At 46.7% G+C, this 25,986-nt stretch overlaps 1 protein-coding gene across 1 annotated transcript in view; it reads left to right on the top strand.

The window, feature by feature from the left end:
- DNTT (DNA nucleotidylexotransferase) overlaps window positions 1-25,986 on the top strand; it is a 1,050,501-nt gene that overhangs the window by 308,358 nt on the left and 716,157 nt on the right. Inside the window, exons 4-5 of the mRNA XM_063962018.1 lie at window positions 4,510-4,680; window positions 8,577-8,648. Coding sequence (XP_063818088.1) covers window positions 4,510-4,680; window positions 8,577-8,648 — 243 coding nt within the window. The remainder of the gene's footprint in view (window positions 1-4,509; window positions 4,681-8,576; window positions 8,649-25,986) is intronic.

Here is a 25,986-nt window from a genome sequence, read left to right as displayed (position 1 = left end):
ATTCAATCTGGCCTGGACCCGTGGATTTTACAAATAGTATCCCATGGGTATAAACTGGAGTTTCAAGACATTCCCCCATGCCGGTTTTTCAAATCGGCCATACCATCTTCTATCCCAGAAAGGGAAGTAGTAGCTGCAGCAATACAAAAGTTGTGTCAGCATCAAGTCATTGTCCTGGTTCCCTTGTCACAACAAGGAGAAGGGTTTATTCAAGCCTCCTCGTGGTTCCGAAGCCGAACGGCTCGGTCAGACCGATTCTAAACCTGAAGACACTGAATCTCTACCTGCAAAGGTTCAAGTTCAAGATGGAATCTCTGAGGGCAGTGATTTCCAGTCTGGAGGAAGGGGACTTCATGGTGTCAGTGGACATAAAAGATGCCTACTTACATGTTCCCATTTATCCTCCTCATCAAGCTTATCTGAGATTCGCAGTACAGGATTGTCATTACCGGTTCCAGATGTTGCCGTTCGGACTCCCCACGGCACCGAGGGTATTCACCAAGGTGATGGCGGAGATGATGGTCCTCCTTCGACTGCAAGGAGTCAATATAATTCCTGACCTGGATGATCTCCTGATAAAAGCGAGGTCCAGCAGGGAAAGGTTGGTGCAGAACATTGCACTCTCCCTGACAGTACTTCAACAACATGGTTGAATCATACATTTTCCAAAGTCACAATTGGAACCGACGACAAGATTGTCCTTTCTGGGGATGATACTGGACACAGAAGTACAGAGGGTTTTTCTTCCAGTAGAAAAGGCTTAGGAAATCCAGAGAATGGTCAAACAAATTCTGAAACCAACAAGGGTGTCGATTCATCAATGCATTTGGTTGTTGGGAAAGATGATAGCGGCCTACGAGGCCATACAGTTTGTCCATTTCCATGCCAGACATGCATCAGAGGATAATCCTGTCATCCAAAGCCAGAATTTCGCTCCTGTGGTGGCTACACAGTTCTCACCTCCTAGAGGTATGCAGGTTTGGGATTCAGGACTGGGTCCTAGTAACCACGGATGCAAGTCTCCGAGGCTGGGGAGCAGTCATACAGGGGGAAAGCTTCCAAGGAAGATGGTCAAGTCAGGAAACCTGTCTTCACATAAACGTTCTGGAGATGAGAGCCATTTACAACGGCCTTCTACAAGCGGTGCATCTTCTACAAGATCAACCCGTACAGATCCAGTCGGACAATGTAACAGCAGTAGCGTACATAAACCGTCAGGGCGGAATGAACAGCAGAGCGGCAATGGCAGAGGTGACAAAGATCCTCCTCTGGGCAGAAAGACATGCAAGAGCTCTGTCGGCAATCTTCATTCCGGGGGTGGACAACTGGGAAGCAGACTTCCTCAGCAGACACGATCTCCATCCAGGAGAATGGGGCCTCCACCAAGAAGTCTTCGCAGAGGTGACAGGTCTTTGGGGAGTTCCTCAAGTAGACATGATGGTATCTTGTCTCAACAAGAAGCTTCAGAGATATTGTTCCAGGTCGAGAGACCCTCAAGCAATAGCAGTGGATGCACTAGTGACCCAGTGGGTGTTTCGGTCGGTGTATGTCTTCCCTCCACTTCCACTGATACCAAAAGTTCTCAAGATCATAAGAAGAACAAGGGTTCGAGCGATCCTTATTATCCCAGACTGGCCAAAGAGGGCTTGGTATCCAGATCTACAGGAGTTACTCTTAAAAGATCCTCGGCCTCTTCCTCTTCGCGAGGACCTGCTGCAGCAGGGGCCGTGCGTGTATCAGGACTTACCACGGCTACGTTTGACGGCATGGCTGTTGAGCGCCGGATCCTAGCCCGAAAGGGTATTCCAAAAGAAGTAATTCCCACACTTATTCAGGCCAGGAAAGGAGTAACGTCTAAGCATTACCACCATATTTGGAGAAAATATATGTCTTGGTGTGAATCCAAGAAGGCTCCAACTGAAGAGTTTCAGTTAGGACGTCTTCTCCATTTTCTACAGGTGGGTGTGGATGCGGGCCTACGATTGGGTTCAATCAAGGTCCAGATTTCGGCCTTATCAGTTTTCTTTCAGAAACAATTGGCCTCCCTTCCAGAAGTTCAGACGTTCGTGAAAGGGGTTCTGCACATCCAACCTCCATTTGTGCCCCCTGTGGCACCATGGGATCTTAACATGGTGTTGCAGTTCCTTCAATCGGATTGGTTTGAACCTCTACAGGAGATAGGGTTGAAGTTTCTCACTTGGAAAGTGGTCATGCTGTTGGCCTTGGCATCCGCAAGGAGGGTGTCTGAGTTAGGGGCCTTGTCTCACAAGAGCCCTTACTTAATCTTCCATGAAGATAGGGCTGAGTTGAGAACTCGTCAGAAATTTCTTCCAAAGGTGGTTTCCTCGTTCCATATAAACCAACCTATTGTGGTGCCAGTGACTACTGACACCTTCGCTGCATCAAAGTCTCTGGATGTGGTCAGAGCTTTGAAAATGTATGTCGCAAGAACAGCTCGGATACGGAAAACAGAGGCTCTGTTTATCCTGTATGCTCCCAACAAGATTGGGTGTCCTGCTTCTAAGCAGACCATTGCGCGCTGGATCAGAGCTACGATTCAGCTCGCTCATTCCACAGCAGGATTGCCGGTACCGAATTCGGTGAATGCCCATTCTACTAGAAAGGTGGGCTCATCCTGGCCGGCTGCCCGGGGGGTCTCGGCGTTACAACTTTGCCGAGCAGCTACTTGGTCAGGGGCAAACACGTTTGCAAAGTTTTACAAGTTTGACACCTTGGCCGATGAGGACCTCAAGTTTGGTCAATCGTTTCTGCAGGGTCATCCGCACTCTCCCGCCCGTACTGGAGCTTTGGTATAACCCCATGGTACTGAAGTGGACCCCAGCATCCTCTAGGACTATTGAGAAAACAGGATTTTAATACCTACCGGTAAATCCTTTTCTCCTAGTCTGTAGAGGATGCTGGGCACCCGACCCAGTGCGTACTTTACCTGCAGTGGTTAGTTTGTTGTAGTAACACAGGTGTTGTGTTAAAATTATTTTCAGCATGTTGCTGCAATAGTTCATGCCGTTGGCATGTGTTATGTTGAATGCCATGTTGTGCTGCATGGTTGAAGTGTGAGCTGGTGTGAATCTCACTGTAACTTTAAAGTAACTCCTTTCCTCCAAATGTCCATCTCCCTGGGCACAGTTCCTATAATGAGGTCTGGAAGAGGGGCATAGAGGGAGGAGCCAGTTCACACTCTGGAAAAGTCTTAACGTGCCCATGGCTCCTGCGGAACCATCTATACCCCATGGTACTGAAGTGGACCCCAGCATCCTCTACGGACTGGGAGAAAAGGATTTACTGGTAGGTATTAAAATCCTGTTTTTCAAACACCGCCTTTGACATGGCAGTTAGGAAGCTTATTGGGGTCATTTATCTCTCTTTGGGGGTTATTCAGAGTTGTTCGCAAATCAAAAACACACACTAATGGGTAAAACCATGTTGCACTGCAGGTGGAGCAGATGTAACCTGTGCAGAGCGAATTAGATTTAGGTGGGGTGTGTTCAAACTGAAATCTAAATTGCAGTGTAAAAATAAAGCAGCCAGTATTTACCCTGCACAGAAACAATATAACCCACCCAAATTTAAATCTCCCTACACATGTTATATGTGCCCCACCTGCAGTGCAGCTAGTGTTGGACTGGCCCACAGGGGCACAGGGGAAATCACCGGTGGGCCTCACTGCCTGGGGGGCACCACCTTCCCCTCTAGGGATCAAAGTTCCAGACTGTGCACTTGAATTATACATTACATGTGTTACCTTATACTGCACAGGACTATGTTGTACTTTCTACAGTGCATTGCTGTTATTAATCTGGTACATTATCATGCATGCACTAGCAGTATTTACTATATAAATATATCAAGGGACCCAGACCATGCACTCTCTAACGGTTAGCCAAGCCTCTGTAAAGGCTGGACATGACACACTCCCTCTGGAGAATGGCCACACCCCTAAACATGGGCCCCTACCACTGCATTCCCCCGGTGGGCCCTTCATACCCCAGTCCGACACTGCGTGCAGCATGGTTTTTCCTAATTGCTAACTTTTTTTGTTTTGCCAACAACTCTGAATATCCCCCTTTATCCGTCTCCACTTTATCACTTTTTAAGGCTTAATACATTTGGGCCTAAATGTGATATTTTTATGGAAGTACAATTAAATTTATTGCACTCATATTGGTGTTTTAGTAAACCACCATTTTCCATTTCTTAGTGATATCTTTATTAACATATAGAATAAATTACTAGATTATGAACAGCATTAGTTTGATACAGTTTTACCTATTTTTATTTATATGTCCTGGGCCTAGTTATTAATTTTATTTCTAATACACAAGACATTAGAAGAACCTTCAAACTACAGCAATTAGCTAATTAACTGTAGAGCTCTAAATGCCTCCAAAATCTTCATCTGAAGGAGTTAACCTAATCAAGCAAGTTTATTTTTAGTACACATTTATTTAGTTATGTTGTATACATTTTTCTTTGTATCTTTTTTTTTAGGATGCTTTTGATATTTTGGCAGAAAATTATGAGTTTTTACAAAATAAAGGACCTCGTGTGGCATTTCTAAGAGCATCTTCTGTACTAAAATCACTTCAGATCCCTATACTAACAATGAAGGACTTGGAAGGCCTGCCCCTTTTGGTGGATGAGATGAAATATATAATTGAGGTAAGAGGTAGAGTATTTATGTTTGGCTAAAGTGGGAATGTACATGTAAAATGCAGGAGCGGCGAGACATATTGCAAACGGGAGGCAGATATCAGAGATATTTGCTGTGGTCCTTCCTTGTTACATCTTAGAGATGCTTAGATTTTGCGGGATATTAATAAATATGCCCCAAGGTGTATTAGATATTAGTGATGACAATGAGAAACAAGGTGTAGTACTATAGAAATTGGAGTTCATGTAGAGTTAAATGCAAGTCCCATACAGAGCTGTTCTACACAGAACAGAGACAGAGGCGTAACTGTGGGAGGTAATGGAGGCGGCTGCCGCCGGGCTCCTGCTCTAAAGGGGGGCACCTCTCCTCCAGTTCCGTGTGTTCAGCAACACCATTCAATTAAGTTAATTGATAGTCACCGCTATTGCTTCCCCCACTAGCTCCTGCACAATGGTGCAAGTAGAAAAAATGTCTTATAGGTACTGTGTGCGCGTGCCAAAAATGGGTGTGGCCAAGTTGCCCCACAGTGCCAGCTATACATTGCCCCACAGTGCCAGATATACATTGCCCCACAGTGCCAGATACACGTTGCCTCATTGTGCCAGATACACAAATGCCCCCAGAGTGCCAGATATACATTGCCTCACAGAGCCAGATACAAATTGCCCCACAGTGCCAGATACACATATGCCCCCAGAGTGCCAGATATAAATTGCCTCACAGTGCCAGATACACAAATACCCCCACTGTGTCAGAAATACATTGCCCCCCAGTGCCAGATACAGAAATGCCCCCACAGTTTCAGATATGCCCTCAGTGCCAGATACAGAAATGCCCCCAGTGCCAGATATGCCCCCAGTGTCAGATACATAAATGCCCCCACAGTGCCAGATATGCTCCCAGTGCCAGATATGCCCCCAGTTCCAGATACAGAGATGCCCCCAGTGCCAGATATGCCCCCAGTGCCAGATACAGAAATGCCCTCAGTGCCAGATATGCTCCCAGTGCCAGATATGCCCCCAGTGCCATATACAGAAATGCCCACAGTGCCAGATACAGAAATGCCCCCAGTGCCAGATACACATGTCCCCGCAGTGCCAGATATGCCCCCAGTGCCAGATAGGCCCCCAATGCCAGATACAGAAATGCCCCCAGTGCCAGATATGCCCCCAGTGCCAGATGCAGAAATGCCCCCACAGTGCCAGATATGCCCCAGTGCCAGATACAGAGATGCCCCCAGTGCCAGATACAGAAATGCCCCTAAGTGCCAGATACACGTGTTCCCGCAGTGCCAGATATGCCCCCATTGCTAGGTACACATGCCCCCCCCCCCCCCCTCCTGCTTACCGCGCTGCTGCAACATGTTCCTGTGTGTGAGGAGAGGAGAGCGAAGTTTCCGGCAGCGATGCAGGTCACGTTGTCTACCTTCAATTAGGCGCCTATCTGTGAGCAAATCAAAGCTGATGGTCCGGCAGCCAATCAGGAGCTTTGGCTGCCGGTCAGCGAGCTCTGATTGGCTCACGGGTCGGTGCTGAATTGACGGTAGACACTGAGGGGCAGGAGAGGTACATGCTGTGCTCTCCTCCCCTCGCATCAGTGTGGTGTGAGCAGCAGCGGAGGGAGGGAGGGAGCGGCTGCCCGGCGGTGGTGGGTACGGTGTATCCACGGCTAAATTCTTAAGGGTACGCCATACCCACCCATACCCGCCCACTTGCACCACTGCAACTGCACCTTAAAAGTCACACCCTCTTTATTTTAGATGCACATTATACAAGTTTTATACCAAGGATTAGAACCCACAATGTATCACCTTCCTAATGGAGCTATTTACTCTTGTATAAGAAGTGTGAGAATTCTAACTATATGAAGTTACTTCTCTGACAATTACAAGTTTCTTCTCATAGTAAGAATTTTCATGCTTTCTATACAAGAGCAAATAGCTCTATCAGTAAGGTGCCCAGAGCCGGCCCTAACCAATATGATGCCCTAGGCAAGATTTTGGCTGGTGCCCCCTAGCACCACCGCTGGTTCCGCCTCTGACCTTGCACCTCTTTCCCAGCACCATCACCCCTCACCCGTAGCAGTCCTTATTTTGGTGTTTGTACCCCCTATATTTTAAATAGGAACAGTTTGAACATTTGGCGCACAGCCCAAGAAGGGGTGTGTTTTTGCTGGCAAGGGGCATAGCCACACAATAGTAACCCCAATTACGCCACACAGTACTGCAACTAAATTCACATTTGATCTTGCGATAGTGTTCATAATTCATATTACATCCCACAGTAGTATCACTTTACCTTATAAACGTTACTACTCACAGTAGAGCCCCTTATTCACATTACATCACACTGAATTGCTCCTTATTCACATTACATCACACCCTATTGCTCTTTATTCACATTAGACGACACAGTAGTGCCCTTTCTATACGCAACGCCACATAGTAGAGCACCTTATACACATAATGCCACACATTAGTAATGCATTTATACACATAATTCCACACAGTAATGCCCCTTACACATATGAGACACATTATTAATGTTCTTATAAACATAATGCGCCTTACACATTATGACAACCTTTATTAATGGCCTTTTACACATAATGTCCCTTACACATAAACCGCACATCATTAATGCCCTTATACACATAATGACACACATAGTGCCCCCTACACATTTGCTGCACATTATTAGTGCCCCTATACACATAATGTCACACATACAGTAGTACTCTTTTACACATATGCCGCACATTATTAATGCCCTTATAAACAGAATGACACGCATAGTGACCCTTACACATGTTGCACATTATTAATGCATTTTTACATGACACACATAATGCTCCTTACACATATTCCGAACACTACTGCACAACCAACAAACTCACATGCACCCAGTAATCACACTGCCACTAACACTGTGACCTCTGCCTCTGCTTGGATACAGATGTGTCCTCATAAATATTGCCTCAATGCTAACATCTGGCACCTTCTGTTTAATGAAAATGCATCTTATTTGCATTGCTATGTGGCTAGGATACACAAGCAGCTTCTGCTGATTAAAATGATATGCAGCATGCCTATATACTGTGTGAGACTGTGGCTGTATCTGCATATGAAATGCTACACACAGAATATAGGCATGCCGCATATTATTTTAATCAGCAGAAGCTGCTGATGCCCCTAGGCATATCAAATGCCCTAGGCAATTGCCTAGTTTGCCTATGCCTATGGCCGGCTCTGAAGGTGCCTACTTTCAGTGTAATAGGTTGTGGGTCCTAATCCTGGGTATGACACTTGCAAAATAATTGTCAGAGAAATAGTCAGCATTGTGAGTGACTGAGCAGAGCTATGCAGTATGTGGCAGTATACTTCATAGATCTACCTAGTTGCAATGGTTTTGAAATGACAATTCTAACTACCGGTAGTAGCTTCATATAGTCAGACGCTGCAGGCTTGCTATGCAAGCCCTATCAGTAAGGCGTCTGCCTTCCATGTAAGAGGTTATGGGTTTTAATCCTGGACATGACTGCTAAGAAATGTGTGATTTAAAATAAATGACAATGAAATATATATAGATAGATAGATAGATAGATAGATAGATAGATATTTATATATATATATACTTTTTTTTTCAGAACACTACATATACATTGTATATAATATATATATATATATATATATATATATATATATATATATATGTATGTATGGGGGGCCCCTAATATTTATCTTGCCTCCGGGCAACGGGGATGAATTTACGCCACTGAACAGAGATAATCATATAAAATAAACAATGATTCTGGTAAAAGCGTAATAAATCTAGTATAGTAGATAAACAAGTAAATGTATGTATATTGTATATCTCATTTGAATTAATATGTGCTAATTGTTTAGGAGATCCTTGAAGATGGGAAATGTCAAAGAGTTGTAGAAGTGATGAATTCAGAGAGATATAAATCATTCAAGGTAATTATTGTCAATTTAAGGTTGTATAAGTACATCAACTTCTGAATTTGAAATGACAATGGTTAGACATTTCTCTGACGTCCTAGTGGATGCTGGGAACTCCGTAAGGACCATGGGGAATAGCGGCTCCGCAGGAGACTGGGCACAAAAGTAAAGCTTTAGGACTACCTGGTATGCACTGGCTCCTCCCCCCATGACCCTCCTCCAAGCCTCAGTTAGATTTTTGTGCCCGAACGAGAAGGGTGCACACTAGGGGCACTCCTGAGCTACTTAGTGAAAAGGTTTAGTTTTAGGTTTTTTATTTTCAGTGAGACCTGCTGGCAACAGGCTCACTGCATCGAGGGACTAAGGGGAGAAGAAGCGAACTCACCTGCGTGCAGAGTGGATTGGGCTTCTTAGGCTACTGGACACCATTAGCTCCAGAGGGATCGAACACAGGCCCAGCCATGGAGTCCGGTCCCAGAGCCGCGCCGCCGGCCCCCTTACAGAGCCAGAAGCAAGAAGAGGTCCGGAAAATCGGCGGCAGAAGACATCCTGTCTTCACCAAGGTAGCGCACAGCACTGCAGCTGTGCGCCATTGCTCCTCAGCACACTTCACACTTCGGTCACTGAGGGTGCAGAGCGCTAGGGGGGGGCGCCCTGAGCAGCAATAAAAACACCTTGGCTGGCGAAAATACATCACATATAGCCCCCAGGGCTATATGGATGAATTTTAACCCCTGCCAGATTACACTGAAAAACGGGAGAAAAGGCCGCCGAGAAAGGGGCGGAGCCTATCTCCTCAGCACACTGGCGCCATTTTCCCTCACAGCTCCGTTGGAGGGAAGCTCCCTGGCTCTCCCCTGCAGTCACTACACTACAGAAAGGGTTAAAAAAGAGAGGGGGGCACTAATTAGGCGCAGTATAAACAATACAGCAGCTATAAGGGGAAAAACACTTATATAAGGTTATCCCTGTATATATATAGCGCTCTGGTGTGTGCTGGCAAACTCTCCCTCTGTCTCCCCAAAGGGCTAGTGGGGTCCTGTCCTCTATCAGAGCATTCCCTGTGTGTGTGCTGTGTGTCGGTACGTTTGTGTCGACATGTAGGAGGAGGAAAATGATGTGGGGGCGGAGCAAATTGCCTGTAATAGGGATGTCACCCCCTAGGGGGTCGACACCTGAGTGGATGAACTACTGGAAGGAATTACATGACAGTGTCAGCTCTTTACAAAAGACAGTGATTGACATGAGACAGCCGGCTACTCAGCTTGTGCCTGTCCAGACGTCTCATAGGCCGTCAGGGGCTCTAAAGCGCCCGTTACCTCAGATGGCAAATACAGACGCCGACACGGATACTGACTCCAGTGTCGACGGTGAAGAGACAAATATGACTTCCAGTAGGGCCACACGTTACATGATTGAGGCAATGGAAAATGTTTTACACATTTCTGATAATACGAGTACCACCAATAGGGGTATTATGTTCAGTGAGGAAAAACTACCTGTAGTTTTCCTGAATCTGAGAAATTAAATGAGGTGTGTGATGAAGCGTGGGTTTCCCCCGATAAAAAAACTGATAATTTCTAAAAAGTTATTGGCATATATCCTTTCCCGCCAGAGGTTAGGGTGCGTTGGGAAACACCCCCTAGGGGGGATAAAGCGCTCACACGCTTGTCAAAACAAGGGCTCTACCCTCTCCTGAGATGGCCGCCCTTAAGGATCCTGCTGATAGAAAGCAGGAGGGTATCCTAAAATGTATTTACACACATACTGGTGTTATACTGCGACCAGCAATCGCCTCAGCCTGGATGTGCAGTGCTGGGTTGGCGTGGTCGGATTCCCTGACTGAAAATATTGATACCCTAGATAGGGACAGTATATTATTGCCTGTAGAGCATTTAAAAGATGCATTTCTATATATGGGTGATGCACAGCGGGATATTTGCCGACTGGCATCAAGAGTAAGTGCGCTGTCCATTTCTGCCAGAAGAGGGTTATGGACACGACAGTGGTCAGGTGATGTGGATTCCAAATGGCATATGGAAGTATTGCCTTATAAAGGGGAGGAGTTATTTGGGGTCGGTCTTTCAGACCTGGTGGCCACGGCAACAGCTGGGAAATCCACGTTTTTACCCCAGGTCGCCTCTCAACATAAGTAGACGCCGTATTATCAGGCGCAGTCCTTTCGTTCCCATAAGGGCACGTGGGCAAAAGGTTCCTCATTTCTGCCCCGTGACAGAGGGAGAGGGAAACGGCTGCAGAAATCAGCCAGTTCCCAGGAACAGAAGCCCTCTCCCGCCTCTGCCAAGCCCTCAGCATGACGCTGGGGCTTTACAAGCAGACAGGGAGGCAGTGTTGGAAGCCATTCACAAGCTGTATTCCCAGCAGGTGATAATTAAGGTACCCCTCCTGCAACAGGGAAAGGGGTATTACTCCACACTGTTGTGGTACCGAAGCCGGACGGCTCGGTGAGACCGATTTTAAATCTAAAATCTTTGAACACTTACATACAGAGGTTCAAATTCAAGAGAAGGGGACTACATGGTGTCTCTGGACATCAAGGATGCTTACCTTCATGTCCAAATTTACCCTTCTCACCAAGGGTACCTCAGGTTTGTGGTACAGAACTGTCACTATCAGTTTCAGACGCTGCCGTTTGGATGGTCCACGGCACCCCGGGTCTTTACCAAGGTAATGGCCGAAATGATGATACTCCTTCGAAGGAAGGGAGTTTTAGTTATCCCTTACTTGGACAATCTCCTGATAAGGGTAAGATCCTGGGAACAGTTGGAGGTCGGTGTAGCACTATCTCAGGTAGTGTTGCGACAGCACGATTGGATTCTCAATATTCCAAAATTGCAGATGGTTCCGACGACTCGTCTTCTGTTCCTAGAGATGATTCTGGACACAGTTCAGAAAAAGGTGTTTCTCCCGGAGGAGAGAGCCAGGGAGTTATCCGAGCTAGTCAGGAACCTCCTAAAACCGAGCCAAGTCTCAGTGCATCAATGCACAAGGGTTCAGGGAAAAATGGTAGCTTCCTACGAAGCAAAGCCATTCGGCAGATTCCACGCAAGAACTTTCCAGTGGGACCTGCTGAACAAATGGTCCGAGTCGCATCTTAAGATGCATCAGCGGATAACCCGGTCACCAAGGACAAGGGTGTCCCTCCTGTGGTGGTTGCAGAGTGCTCATCTTCTAGAGGGCCGCAGAGTCGGCATTCAGGACTGGGTCCTTGTGACCACGGATGCCAGCCTGCGAGGCTGGGGAGCAGTCACACAGGGAAGAAATTTCCAGGGCTTATGGTCAAGCCTGGAGACATCATTTCACATAAATATCCTGGAGCTAAGGGCCATTTACAATGCTCTCAGCTTAGCAAGACCTCTGCTTCAAGGTCAGCCGGTGTTGATCCAGTCGGACAACATCACGGCAGTCACCCATGTAAACAGACAGGGTGGCACAAGAAGCAGTCAATAACAGAAGCTGCAAGGATTCTTCGCTGGGCGGAAAATCATGGGATAGCACTGTCAGCAGTATTCATTCCGGGAGTGGACAACTGGGAAGCAGACTTCCTCAGCAGGCACGGCCTCCACCCGGGAGAGTGGGGACTTCACCCAGAAGTCTTCCACATGATTGTAAACCATTGGGAAAAACCAAAGGTGGACATGATGGCGTCCCGCCTAAACAAAAAATTGGACAGGTATTGCGCCAGGTCAAGGGACCCTCAGGCAATAGCTGTGGACGCTTTGGTAACACCGTGGGTGTACCAGTCAGTGTATGTGTTCCCTCCTCTTCCTCTCATACCAAAAGTACTGAGAATTATAAGATGGAGGGGAGTAAGAACTATACTCGTGGCTCCGGATTGGCCAAGAAGGACTTGGTACCCGGAACTTCAAGAGATGCTCACGGAGGACCCGTGGCCTCTACCTCTAAGAAGGGACCTGCTCCAGCAAGGACCCTGTCTATTCCGAGACTTACCGCGGCTGCGTTTAACGGCAGGGCGGTTGAACGCCGGATCCTGAAGGAAAAAGGCATTCCGGATGAAGTCATCCCTACCCTGATCAAGCCAGGAAGGATGTAACCGCAAAGCATTATCACCGCATTTGGCGAAAATATGTTACGGGGTGCGAGGCCAGTAAGGCCCCGATGGAGGAATTTTCAACTAGGTCGATTCCTGCATTTCCTGTAAACAGGAGTGTCTATGTGCCTAAAATTGGGGTCCATTAAGGTTCAAATTTCGGCCCTGTCAATTTTCTTCCAGAAAGAACTAACTTCAGTTCCTGAAGTTCAGACGTTTTGTAAAAGGGGTACTGCATATACAGCCTCCTTTTGTGCCTCCAGTGGCACCTTGGGATCTCAATGCAGTTTTGGGGTTCCTAAAGTCACATTGGTTTGAACCACTTGAGTCTGTGGAGTTAAAATATCTCACATGGAAAGTGGTCATGTTGTTGGCCCTGGCCTCAGCCAGGCGCGTGTCAGAATTGGGGGCTTTATCCTGTAAAGGCCCTTGTCTGATCTTCCAGACAGGGCGGAATTGAGGACTCATCCTCAATTTCTCCCTAAGGTGTTTTCAGCGTTTCACGTGAACCAGCCTATTGTGGTACCTGCGGCTACTAGGGACTTGGAGGACTCCAAGTTGCTGGACGTAGTCAGGGCCCTGAAAATATATGTTTCCAGGACGGCTGGAGTCAGGAAATCTGACTCGCTGTTTATCCTGTATGCACCCAACAAGCTGGGTGCTCCTGCTTCTAAGCAGACTATTGCTCGTTGGATTTGTAGCACAATTCAGCTTGCACATTCTGTGGCAGGCCTGCCACAGCCAAAATCTGTAAAAGCCCATTCCACACGGAAAGGGGCTCATCTTGGGCGGCTGCCCGAGGGGTCTCGGCTTTACAACTTTGCCGAGCAGCTACTTGGTCAGGGGCAAACACGTTTGCTAAATTCTACAAATTTGATACCCTGGCTGAGGAGGACCTGGAGTTCTCTCATTCGGTGCTGCAGAGTCATCCGCACTCTCCCGCCCGTTTGGGAGCTTTGGTATAATCCCCATGGTCCTTACGGAGTTCCCAGCATCCACTAGGACGTCAGAGAAAATAAGAATTTACTTACCGATAATTCTATTTCTCATAGTCCGTAGTGGATGCTGGGCGCCCATCCCAAGTGCGGATTGTCTGCAATACTTGTATATAGTTATTGTTACAAAAATCGGGTTATTGTGGTTGTGAGCCATCTTTCTAGAGGCTCCTCTGTTATCATGCTGTTAACTGGATTCAGATCACAGGTTGTACGGTGTGATCGGTGTGGCTGGTATGAGTCTTACCCGGGATTCATAAATCCTTCCTTATTGTGTACGCTCGTCCGGGCACAGTATCCTAACTGAGGCTTGGAGGAGGGTCATGGGGGGAGGAGCCAGTGCACACCAGGTAGTCCTAAAGCTTTACTTTTGTGCCCAGTCTCCTGCGGAGCCGCTATTCCCCATGGTCCTTACGGAGTTCCCAGCATCCACTACGGACTATGAGAAATAGAATTATCGGTAAGTAAATTCTTATTTTCTTATTTCAAAACCATCACTCATAAACTGGCCACACATTACAGTTTACCCCCCCCCCCCCCCCCTTTCCCGGGACTGTTTATTATTATTTGCAGCCAGCACCAAAAAAATAAAGATTCCTTATCGCAACAAGCAACTGCAATAAGGAATCTTTATTCTCCCAGATATACCCAGGGCCGAAACTAGGGGGGGCTAGGGGGGCAGGCGACCTGGGCGCCGGATTGGAGGGGGCGCCGAGACCCCCTAACACCCGCCGCGGCACTTTTATAACGTTGAAACCCCCTTCTCCCGAGTGCCCAGCTCGGGGGGGCGGGGTTTCGCGGAATGACGCGATTGCGTCGTGACGTCACGGCGCAAACGCGTCATTCCACGAAACCCCGCCGGAGGAGGGAGAAGGGGGAGCCGCGCAGACCGGACGAGGAGGGAGAGGCGGCTGAAGAGCGGCGAGAACCGCTTCAAATGTAAGTCAGCCCCTCTCCCTTCCTCTCTCTCTCTCTCCCTCCACCACCGTCCTGCCGCAATGTGTAAAATGGGGACCTGTGCCTGCCGCAATGTGTAAAATGGGGACCTGTGCCTGCCTCAATGTGTAAAATGGGGACACTTTTTCCTGCCACAATGTGTAAAATGGGGACACTTGCCAGCGTACTGTGTAAAATGGGGACCTGTGCCTGCCTCAATGTGTAAAATGGGGACACTTTTTCCTGCCACAATGTGTAAAATGGGGACACTTGCCAGCGTACTGTGTAAAATGGGGACCTGTGCCTGCCGCAATGTGTAAAATGGGGACACTTGCCAGCGTACTGTGTAAAATGGGGACCTGTGCCTGCCGCAATGTGTAAAATGGGGACACTTGCCAGCGTACTGTGTAAAATGGGGACCTGTGCCTGCCGCAATGTGTAAAATGGGGACACTTGCCAGCGTACTGTGTAAAATGGGGACCTGTGCCTGCCGCAATGTGTAAAATGGGGACACTTTTTCCTGCCGCAATGTGTAAAATGGGGACCTGTGCCTGCCGCAATGTGTAAAATGGGGACACTTTTTCCTGCCGCAATGTATAAAATGGTGACACTTTTTCCTGCCGCAATGTGTAAAATGGGGACACTTTCCTGCCGCAATGTGTAAAATGGGGACACTTGCCAGCGTACTGTGTAAAATGGGGACACGTGCCTGCCGCAATGTGTAAAATGGGGACACTTTTTCCTGCCGCAATGTGTAAAATGGGGACACTTGCCAGCGTACTGTGTAAAATGGGGACACGTGCCTGCCGCAATGTGTAAAATGGGGACACTTTTTCCTGCCGCAATGTGTAAAATGGGGACACCTGTCTGCCGCAATGTGTAAAATGGGGTCACCTGTCTGCCGCAATGTGTAAAATGGGGAATGGGGACACTTGCCTGTCGTACTGTGTAAAATGGGGACACTTTTTCCTGGATATGAAATTCATGTTAGAAAAGGCAATTTTTCAGGTAAAAAAGTTCTGAAAGAGATATATATATATATATATATATATATAATATTTTTATTCATGTATTTATTTATTTTAATTTTTTTTATTATTATTTTTATTTATTTATTGTAAAAGAATTTTTTTTTTTTTTGCGGGGGGGGGGGGGGGGGGGTGTCAAATGACTACCTTGCCCCGGGTGACAAAAATCCTAGTTTCGGCCCTGATATACCACTGGCAAGTCACTGGGATGTCAGCACATGAACAAGTTGGAGCCACTAGGGGAGGGGGGGGGGGGGGGACCAGAGGCGTAACTATGGTTTTTGGAGCCCAGGGCAAGATCAATAATGGCACCCCCCACCTTGAAAAAAAATACAAATGGAAAGTATGTGCACACGCCACTGGTGTCACTGTATGTAAAGATGTCAGGGGGTGTATGTATAGATGTAGGAGCAGTGGTTAAGGTGGAATTTTTGAAGGGGGAATGAAAAAGTGTAGGTAGCAATCATGCGCTCGCTCCATAAAAGGGGGTGTGGTCACTAAAAAGGGGCGTGTCCTTCAGTGTAGCAGGACCCCTTATACTATCTAGTACTGGTGCCCCTTTCACATTATAGCACATGGTATGAGCCAAAATTCACATTATAGCACACGGTATGAGCCAAAATTCACATTATAGCACACGGTATGAGCCGAAATTCACATTACCCCACACGGTATGAGCCGAAATTCACATTACCCCACACGGTATGAGCCGAAATTCACATTATAGCACACAGTATGTGCCGAAATTCACATTATAGCACACAGTATGAGCCGAAATTCACATTATAGCACATGGTATGAGCCGATAATTCACATTATAGCAGACGATATGAGCCGAAAATTGACATTATAGCACATGGTATGAGCTAAAATTCACATTATAGCACATGGTATGAGCCAAAAGTCACATTATAGAGTGAGGGGATCCTACCCCCTTAATTAACAAGGCCTGTGGGGCACTGTGGTGAGGGGAGCCCATTCCCTTAATTAACTAATCCTGCGGGGCACTGTGGTGAGGGGAGCCTACCCCCTTAATTAACTAATCCTGCGGGGCACTGTGGTGAGGGGAGCTTACCACCTTAATTGACTAACTGCAGAGTTTAGCAGCGGAAGGGTTGCAGCGGTTTCTCACCCCAAGCTGCGGCGCTTCTGCCACCTCCGACACCACTTCTTCGGCGCCACCCGGGATGCAGGCGTGGGCAGCTCCTCCCTGGCACAAACACACACACTGTCACTCACCACTACTGTGGTCCAGCGGTCCTAGTCCTGAAGAGCGGCAGGCCGGCAGGGCTGGATTAAGCCTTCGGCGGCCTGGGGCACTTAAGACAGGGGGACCCTCTCCCTTATGTCTGCACTGCACCCTTGGCTATGCCCACTGTGGCTCCACTATTTGATATTTAATGATCTCCCTCACCAACCCCCCCTCTTATATATATTTAACTTACTTCACTTTATAAAGTATATCTAACGACAAGCCCCTTCCCCCCTCCTATCACTAAACACTGACCTCTGCTGACTGACCTCTGCTGATTGATAGGAGTGCACCCAGTCAGCCAGCTTTCCTGTGCTCCCGCTCCTCCTTGTCGCAGCACTATCAGTCGCACAGCGCCGCCGGTACAGCACAGGTGAGGTGCATGCATCGGAAAGATTCTACTTTTCTCCGCAGCCAGCAGCAGCTCTACCAGCAGCTTCCGCTGCTGCTGGGAGTCTGCTGCTGGCAGTGAAGCACGGAGAGAAGTAGAATCGACGCTGCACATACGTCCAGGGGGCCCCTGTAATTGCGGGGTCCGGGGGTACCCCCCCTCTTAATCCGGCACTGAGCGCAGGGCAGGTGGGAAGGAAAGGAGGGTGGGTGCGCGGTGTGACGCCGCGAAGAAATGACGGCGGGTGGGCTGGGCTGTGCGGCCAGCCACCCACAACGGTGTGAGGAGGAGCTGCTGCGTCCGTGCATGCGCAGCAGCATCCTCCTGGAGCAGCGGCCATATTGATTAGGGACATACTCGTTCCTTACTGCCCGACCGCAGCGCCGAAATCCTATCGCATGGGGCGATCGGGCCGTGCAGGTGCCGGTGACGCACCCATCTGCTGGGGCTGCCACGGCGCCCAGGGCACGTGCGCCCTGCTCGCCCCGTTCTAGTTACGCCTCTGGGGGGGACACCGCCTTCTATTTCGCCTCCTGGTGCCTGGTATGAATTTATGCCCCTGCCAAGGAGGTTGGGCCCATAAAAAATATGTGAGGGCTCCACATCCTGGGGATAACCAGTAGTACCAGGGCTCTTTTCCATTTCCTAGATACTAATTGTTGGCTATCCTTTTCTCACCACCATACAATTTTGTTATAAATAGAGACTGATTCTTTGTCGAAAATGTTTCCTGTGTTTGTCTACTATTATTAAAAATGTATTAGAAACTAATTGACATGGAGTTACAATCTGTTATCAACCTATAGGACATTTATCACTAATTCACCATATTTTACTATGCAGGCAGTGATGGCCAGAAAATTTTGCAAAGATATGGAGACTAGTCCCATGCATCATTCTTGAAATTGTTTATGAATGCCATACTCTTATTTCCTTTTTAAGATTTAATTATGAAAGCATTGGCAGCCCATGTGTAACAAGTCAGATGAATGATCCTGTATCAGTGTGCCTCCCATTACTACTCTTACTACAGGGTTTCCAGATGATAGGTCGACAGTAATATAGGTTTACCACTATTAGTTGACATGCATTAGGTCGACATGGACAAAAGATCAATGTTGTCAAAAGGTTGACATGGCAGTGGTCGACACATGATAAGGTTGATATGAACTTTGTAAGCATTTTTTCATTTTCAGCTTTTTCATACTTTACCATCCACATGGACTACGATTGGGAATAGTAACCTGCGCAGAGCGCAATGGCAGCGGGGTGAGGCATCTTGTCCAAGCGAGCCATGCAACGGGATGCGGTACACTAATTGGGTTTCCCGGTCATTTTACGGAGTAAACAACACCAAAAAATAAAATAAAAACTCACGTCGACCTTTTCATGTGTCGACCTTTTTACCATGTCAAGCTTTTCCCATGTTGACCTTAGGCAAGCATTTCGACCTTTTGGGGTTGACCTAGTCACTGTTTACCTTTTTCAGGTCGGCCCAATGATCCACCCCCTTACTAAAGTTGTGCAGATTAGCTATATGTTCGCCTTGTCTCTCACACTTGGTGCTTGCTTAAATATGGACATGTACAGATGGGTCCACGTTTATCTTGACCTTTAATAGGATTAATTGAGACTGGCCAATTTGACTTAATCCCCTGCTGTAATTACTTAATCCCCTGCTGTATTGTTCTCTGTATTGTATTGCAGCTGAGAACAATAGATGAAAGGCTTATGCTAATAAACCATGTTGTGCCTAGGCGCAGAAACTAGTCAAACCGTGGACACATCTGTACTGTACGGGGTAAATTTACTAAAATGGGAGTTCTATTTAAAATGGGATGTTGCCCATAGCAGCCAATCAGATTCCAGGTATTATCTTCTAAAAGGTGCTAGATAAATGAGAAGTAGAAACTGATTGGTTGTTGTGGGCAACATCCCATATTAAATAGAACTCCCATCTTAGTAAATTTACCCTTAAGAGTTTGTTGTACTTAAATTCTCTGTGCTGCTATTACCATTTCAATCCACTAATTGGGTTCACGTTGTCCTAGCTAAATACACTACATATTCTGCCCATGGCCTATAAATTGATGGAGCTGAATTAATTCTTCAGTGTTGCAAGCGCAGAAAACCACATTAACCAAAATTGCAACAATCACTGCAGTAAGCTAAGTGCTTTATTTAAGAGCGGCAAGTACATAGTATTATCTTTTAATAAAAGTTTTCTTAAATTTAAAAAAAATAATAATATTAATTTAGAGGCAATCTCATTCATTAAAGATACCATTATGTTAATTTTAATGTACATTGTGGTTCCAGCCTTTTTATATGGACATTTTCATGTTCTCGGGATAGAATTAGTTTCAGTATCATTTCTTCTACTGACGTTAATAAAACTCTTTGCTATAGCCGGATGTAGCCTTAAAAAATAATACATGAAAAATAATTAAAAATAACAGATATAAATCTCTTTTAATGAGAAATACAATAATGTGTCAGGAGGAAATCTACCAAGTTGTTTTCAATAAGAATGGGCACTATTATAGTTAAATTACTTTGAGCATTTTTTATTACACTTTACTACAAAGAATATTTGTTTCTAAAGATGACTGAATATATTGGACCCATAAAGTAAATATTTATTTTATCTGGATTTTGGAAACAATCATAAACATATTTAGTACTATAAATGACTACATGATCAATGTTGAACAAGCACTAAATACTTTCAAATAAAATCTATAAATTAGCAAATTAATTATAAAATATAAAGGGAAATATAATAGACAGTATTTGCACCTTCTTCAGCTAACTTTCTTCCCTGCCATACCCGGACATCAGATCGAGGCAAAACTTCATTGTCCGGCTTCAGATCTCTCTTGAGTTTTGGATTCTATATAAGACCAGGGTTGTAGACAGCTGTGGCTGGCCCAGGCACTGTTTTTAGATTCTAGATTAGTTTTGACATTGATTTTGAGAGCATGTCAAAAATCATTTATTAGTAAATATTAGTGATGAGCACCGGAAATTTTTCGGGTTTTGTGTTTTGGTTTTGGGTTCGGTTCCGCGGCCGTGTTTTGGGTTCGAACGCGTTTTGGCAAAACCTCACCGAATTTTTTTTGTCGGATTCGGGTGTGTTGTGGATTCGGGTGTTTTTTTCAAAAAACCCTAAAAAACAGCTTAAATCATAGAATTTGGGGGTCATTTTGATCCCAAAGTATTATTAACCTCAATAACCATAATTTACACTCATTTTCAGTCTATTCTGAACACCTCACACCTCACAATATTATTTTTAGTCCTAAAATTTGCACCAAGGTCGCTGGATGGCTAAGCTAAGCGACCCAAGTGGCCGACACAAACACCTGGCCCATCTAGGAGTGGCACTGCAGTGTCACGCAGGATGGCCCTTCCAAAAAACACTCCCCAAACAGCACATGACGCAAAGAAAAAAAGAGGCGCAATGAGGTAGCTGTGTGAGTAAGCTAAGCGACCCTAGTGGCCGACACAAACACCTGGCCCATCTAGGAGTGGCACTGCAGTGTCACGCAGGATGGCCCTTCCAAAAAACACTCCCCAAACAGCACATGACGCAAAGAAAAAAAGAGGCGCAATGAGGTAGCTGTGTGAGTAAGCTAAGCGACCCTAGTGGCCGACACAAACACCTGGCCCATCTAGGAGTGGCACTGCAGTGTCACGCAGGATGGCCCTTCCAAAAAACACTCCCCAAACAGCACATGACGCAAAGAAAAAAAGAGGCGCAATGAGGTAGCTGTGTGAGTAAGCTAAGCAACCCTAGTGGCCGACACAAACACCTGGCCCATCTAGGAGTGGCACTGCAGTGTCACGCAGGATGGCCCTTCCAAAAAACACTCCCCAAACAGCACATGACGCAAAGAAAAAAAGAGGCGCAATGAGGTAGCTGTGTGAGTAAGCTAAGCGACCCTAGTGGCCGACACAAACACCTGGCCCATCTAGGAGTGGCACTGCAGTGTCACGCAGGATGGCCCTTCCAAAAAACACTCCCCAAACAGCACATGACGTAAAGAAAAAAAGAGGCGCAATGAGGTAGCTGTGTGAGTAAGCTAAGCGACCCTAGTGGCCGACACAAACACCTGGCCCATCTAGGAGTGGCACTGCAGTGTCACGCAGGATGGCCCTTCCAAAAAACACTCCCCAAACAGCACATGACGCAAAGAAAAATGAAAGAAAAAAGAGGTGCAAGATGGAATTGTCCTTGGGCCCTCCCACCCACCCTTATGTTGTATAAACAGGACATGCACACTTTAACCAACCCATCATTTCAGTGACAGGGTCTGCCACACGACTGTGACTGAAATGACGGGTTGGTTTGGACCCCCACCAAAAAAGAAGCAATTAATCTCTCCTTGCACAAACTGGCTCTACAGAGGCAAGATGTCCACCTCATCATCATCCTCCGATATATCACCGTGTACATCCCCCTCCTCACAGATTATCAATTCGTCCCCACTGGAATCCACCATCTCAGCTCCCTGTGTACTTTGTGGAGGCAATTGCTGCTGGTCAATGTCTCCACGGAGGAATTGATTATAATTCATTTTAATGAACTTCATCTTCTCCACATTTTCTGGATGTAACCTAGTACGCCGATTGCTGACAAGGTGAGCGGCGGCACTAAACACTCTTTCGGAGTACACACTTGTGGGAGGGCAACTTAGGTAGAATAAAGCCAGTTTGTGCAAGGGCCTCCAAATTGCCTCTTTTTCCTGCCAGTATAAGTATGGACTGTCTGACGTGCCTACTTGGATGCGGTCACTCATATAATCCTCCACCATTCTTTCAATGGGGAGAGAATCATATGCAGTGACAGTAGACGACATGTCCGTAATCGTTGTCAGGTCCTTCAGTCCGGACCAGATGTCAGCATCAGCAGTCGCTCCAGACTGCCCTGCATCACCGCCAGCGGGGTGGGCTCGGAATTCTGAGCCTTTTCCTCGCACCCCCAGTTGCGGGAGAATGTGAAGGAGGAGATGTTGACAGGTCGCGTTCCGCTTGACTTGACAATTTTGTCACCAGCAGTTCTTTGAACCCCAGCAGACTTGTGTCTGCCGGAAAGAGAGATCCAAGGTAGGTTTTAAATCTAGGATCGAGCACTGTGGCCAAAATGTAGTGCTCTGATTTCAACAGATTGACCACCCGTGAATCCTTGTTAAGCGAATTAAGGGCTCCATCCACAAGTCCCACATGCCTAGCGGAATCGCTCTGTGTTAGCTCCTCCTTCAATGTCTCCAGCTTCTTCTGCAAAAGCCTGATGAGGGGAATGACCTGACTCAGGCTGGCAGTGTCTGAACTGACTTCACGTGTGGCAAGTTCAAAAGGTTGCAGAACCTTGCACAACGTTGAAATCATTCTCCACTGCGCTTGAGACAGGTGCATTCCACCTCCTATATCGTGGTCAGTTGTATTGGCTTGAATGGCCTTTTGCTGCTCCCCCAACCTCTGAAGCATATAGAGGGTTGAATTCCACCTCGTTACCACTTCTTGCTTCAGATGATGGCAGGGCAGGTTCAGGCGTTTTTGGTGGTGCTCCAGTCTTCTGTACGTGGTGCCTGTACGCCGAAAGTGTCCCGCAATTCTTCTGGCCACCGACAGCATCTCTTGCACGCCCCTCTCGTTTTTTAAATAATTCTGCACCACCAAATTCAAGGTATGTGCAAAACATGGGACGTGCCGGAATTTGCCCATATTTAATGCACACACAATATTGCTGGCGTTGTCCGATGCCACAAATCCACAGGAGAGTCCAATTGGGGTAAGCCATTCTGCGATGATCTTCCTCAGTTGCCGTAAGAGGTTTTTAGCTGTGTGCGTATTCTGGAAAGCGGTGATACAAAGCGTAGCCTGCCTAGGAAAGAGTTGGCGTTTGCGAGATGCTGCTACTGGTGCCGCCACTGCTGTTCTTGCGGCGGGAGTCCATACATCTACCCAGTGGGCTGTCACAGTCATATAGTCCTGAGCCTGCCCTGCTCCACTTGTCCACATGTCCGTGGTTAAGTGGACATTGGGTACAACTGCATTTTTTAGGACACTGGTGAGTCTTTTTCTGAGGTCTGTGTACATTTTCGGTATCGCCTGCCTAGAGAAATGGAACCTAGATGGTATTTGGTACCGGGGACACAGTACCTCCAACAAGTCTCTAGTTGCCTCTGCAGTAATGATTGATACCGGAACCACGTTTCTCACCGCCCAGGATGCCAAGGCCTCAGTTATCCGCTTTGCAGCAGGATGACTGCTGTGATATTTCATCTTCCTCGCAAAGGACTGTTGGACAGTCAATTGCTTGGTGGAAGTAGTAAAAGTGGTCTTACGAGTACGACTTCCCCTCTGGGATGACCATCGACTCCCAGCAGCAACAACAGCAGCGCCAGCAGCAGTAGGCGTTACACGCAAGGATGCATCGGAGGAATCCCAGGCAGGAGAGGACTCGTCAGTATTGGCAGTGACATGGCCTGCAGGACTATTGGCATTCCTGGGGAAGGAGGAAATTGACACTGAGGGAGTTGGTGGGGTGGTTTGCGTGAGCTTGGTTACAAGAGGAAGGGATTTACTGGTCAGTGGACTGCTTCCGCTGTCGCCCAAAGTTTTTGAACTTGTCACTGACTTATGATGAATGCGCTGCAGGTGACGTATAAGGGAGGATGTTCCGAGGTGGTTAACATCCTTACCCCTACTTATTACAGCTTGACAAAGGCAACACACGGCTTGACAAATGTTGTCCGCATTTCTGTTGAAATACTTCCACACCGAAGAGCTGATTTTTTTGGTATTTTCACCAGGCATGTCAATGGCCCTATTCCTCCCACGGACAACAGGTGTCTCCCCGGGTGCCTGACTTAAACAAACCACCTCACCATCAGAATCCTCCTGGTCAATTTCCTCCCCAGCGCCAGCAACACCCATATCCTCCTCATCCTGGTGTACTTCAACACTGACATCTTCAATCTGACTATCAGGAACTGGACTGCGGGTGCTCCTTCCAGCACTTGCAGGGGGCATGCAAATGGTGGAAGGCGCATGCTCTTCACGTCCAGTGTTGGGAAGGTCAGGCATCGCAAACGACACAATTGGACTCTCCTTGTGGATTTGTGATTTCGAAGAACGCACAGTTCTTTGCTGTGCTTTTGCCAGCTTGAGTCTTTTCATTTTTCTAGCGAGAGGCTGAGTGCTTCCATCCTCATGTGAAGCTGAACCACTAGCCATGAACATAGGCCAGGGCCTCAGCCGTTCCTTGCCACTCCGTGTGGTAAATGGCATATTGGCAAGTTTACGCTTCTCCTCCGACGATTTTATTTTAGATTTTTTAGTCCTTTTTTTACTGATATTTGGTGTTTTGGATTTTACATGCTCTGTACTATGACATTGGGCATCGGCCTTGGCAGACGACGTTGCTGGCATTTCATCATCTCGGCCATGACTAGTGGCAGCAGCTTCAGCACGAGGTGGAAGTCGATCTTGATCTTTCCCTATTTTTGGAACCTCAACATTTTTGTTCTCCATATTTTAATAGGCACAACTAAAAGGCACCTCAGGTAAACAATGGAGATGGATGGATACTAGTATACTTATGGATTGACGAGCGACTGCCGACACAGAGGTAGCTACAGCCGTGGACTACCGTACTGCGTCTGCTGCTAATATAGACTGGATGTTAATGATATAAAAAATATATATATATATCACTACTGCAGCCGGACAGGTATATATTATATAATGACGGACCTGCTGGACACTGTCAGCTCAGCACTGCAGACTCCTAAAGTAAGCTACTAGTATCAAGAAGATAGAAAAAAGAAAAAAACACCACGGGTAGGTGGTATACAATTATGGATGGACGAGCGACTGCCGACACAGAGGTAGCTACAGCCGTGGACTACCGTACTGCGTCTGCTGCTAATATAGACTGGATGATAATGATATAAAAAATATATATATATATATATATCACTACTGCAGCCGGACAGGTATATATTATATAATGACGGACCTGCTGGACACTGTCAGCTCAGCACTGCAGACTCCTAAAGTAAGCTACTAGTATCAAGAAGATAGAAAAAAGAAAAAAACACCACGGGTAGGTGGTATACAATTATGGATGGACGAGCGACTGCCGACACAGAGGTAGCTACAGCCGTGGACTACCGTACTGCATCTGCTACTAAAATAGACTGGATGATAATGATATAAAAAATATATATATATATCACTACTGCAGCCGGACAGGTATATATTATATAATGACGGACCTGCTGGACACTGTCAGCTCAGCACTGCAGACTCCTAAAGTAAGCTACTAGTATCAAGAAGATAGAAAAAAGAAAAAAACACCACGGGTAGGTGGTATACAATTATGGATGGACGAGCGACTGCCGACACAGAGGTAGCTACAGCCGTGGACTACCGTACTGCGTCTGCTGCTAATATAGACTGGATGATAATGATATAAAAAAAATATATATATATCACTACTGCAGCCGGACAGGTATATATTATATAATGACGGACCTGCTGGACACTGTCAGCTCAGCACTGCAGACTCCTAAAGTAAGCTACTAGTAGTATCAAGAAGATAGAGAAAAAAAAAACACCACAGGTAGGTGGTATACAATTATGGATGGAAGAGCGACTGCCGACACAGAG

The sequence above is a fragment of the Pseudophryne corroboree genome, chromosome 3, assembly GCF_028390025.1.
Source record: "Pseudophryne corroboree isolate aPseCor3 chromosome 3, aPseCor3.hap2, whole genome shotgun sequence".
Classification (NCBI taxonomy): Eukaryota; Metazoa; Chordata; class Amphibia; order Anura; family Myobatrachidae; genus Pseudophryne; species Pseudophryne corroboree.
This window is presented reverse-complemented; position numbering and strand designations above follow the sequence as displayed.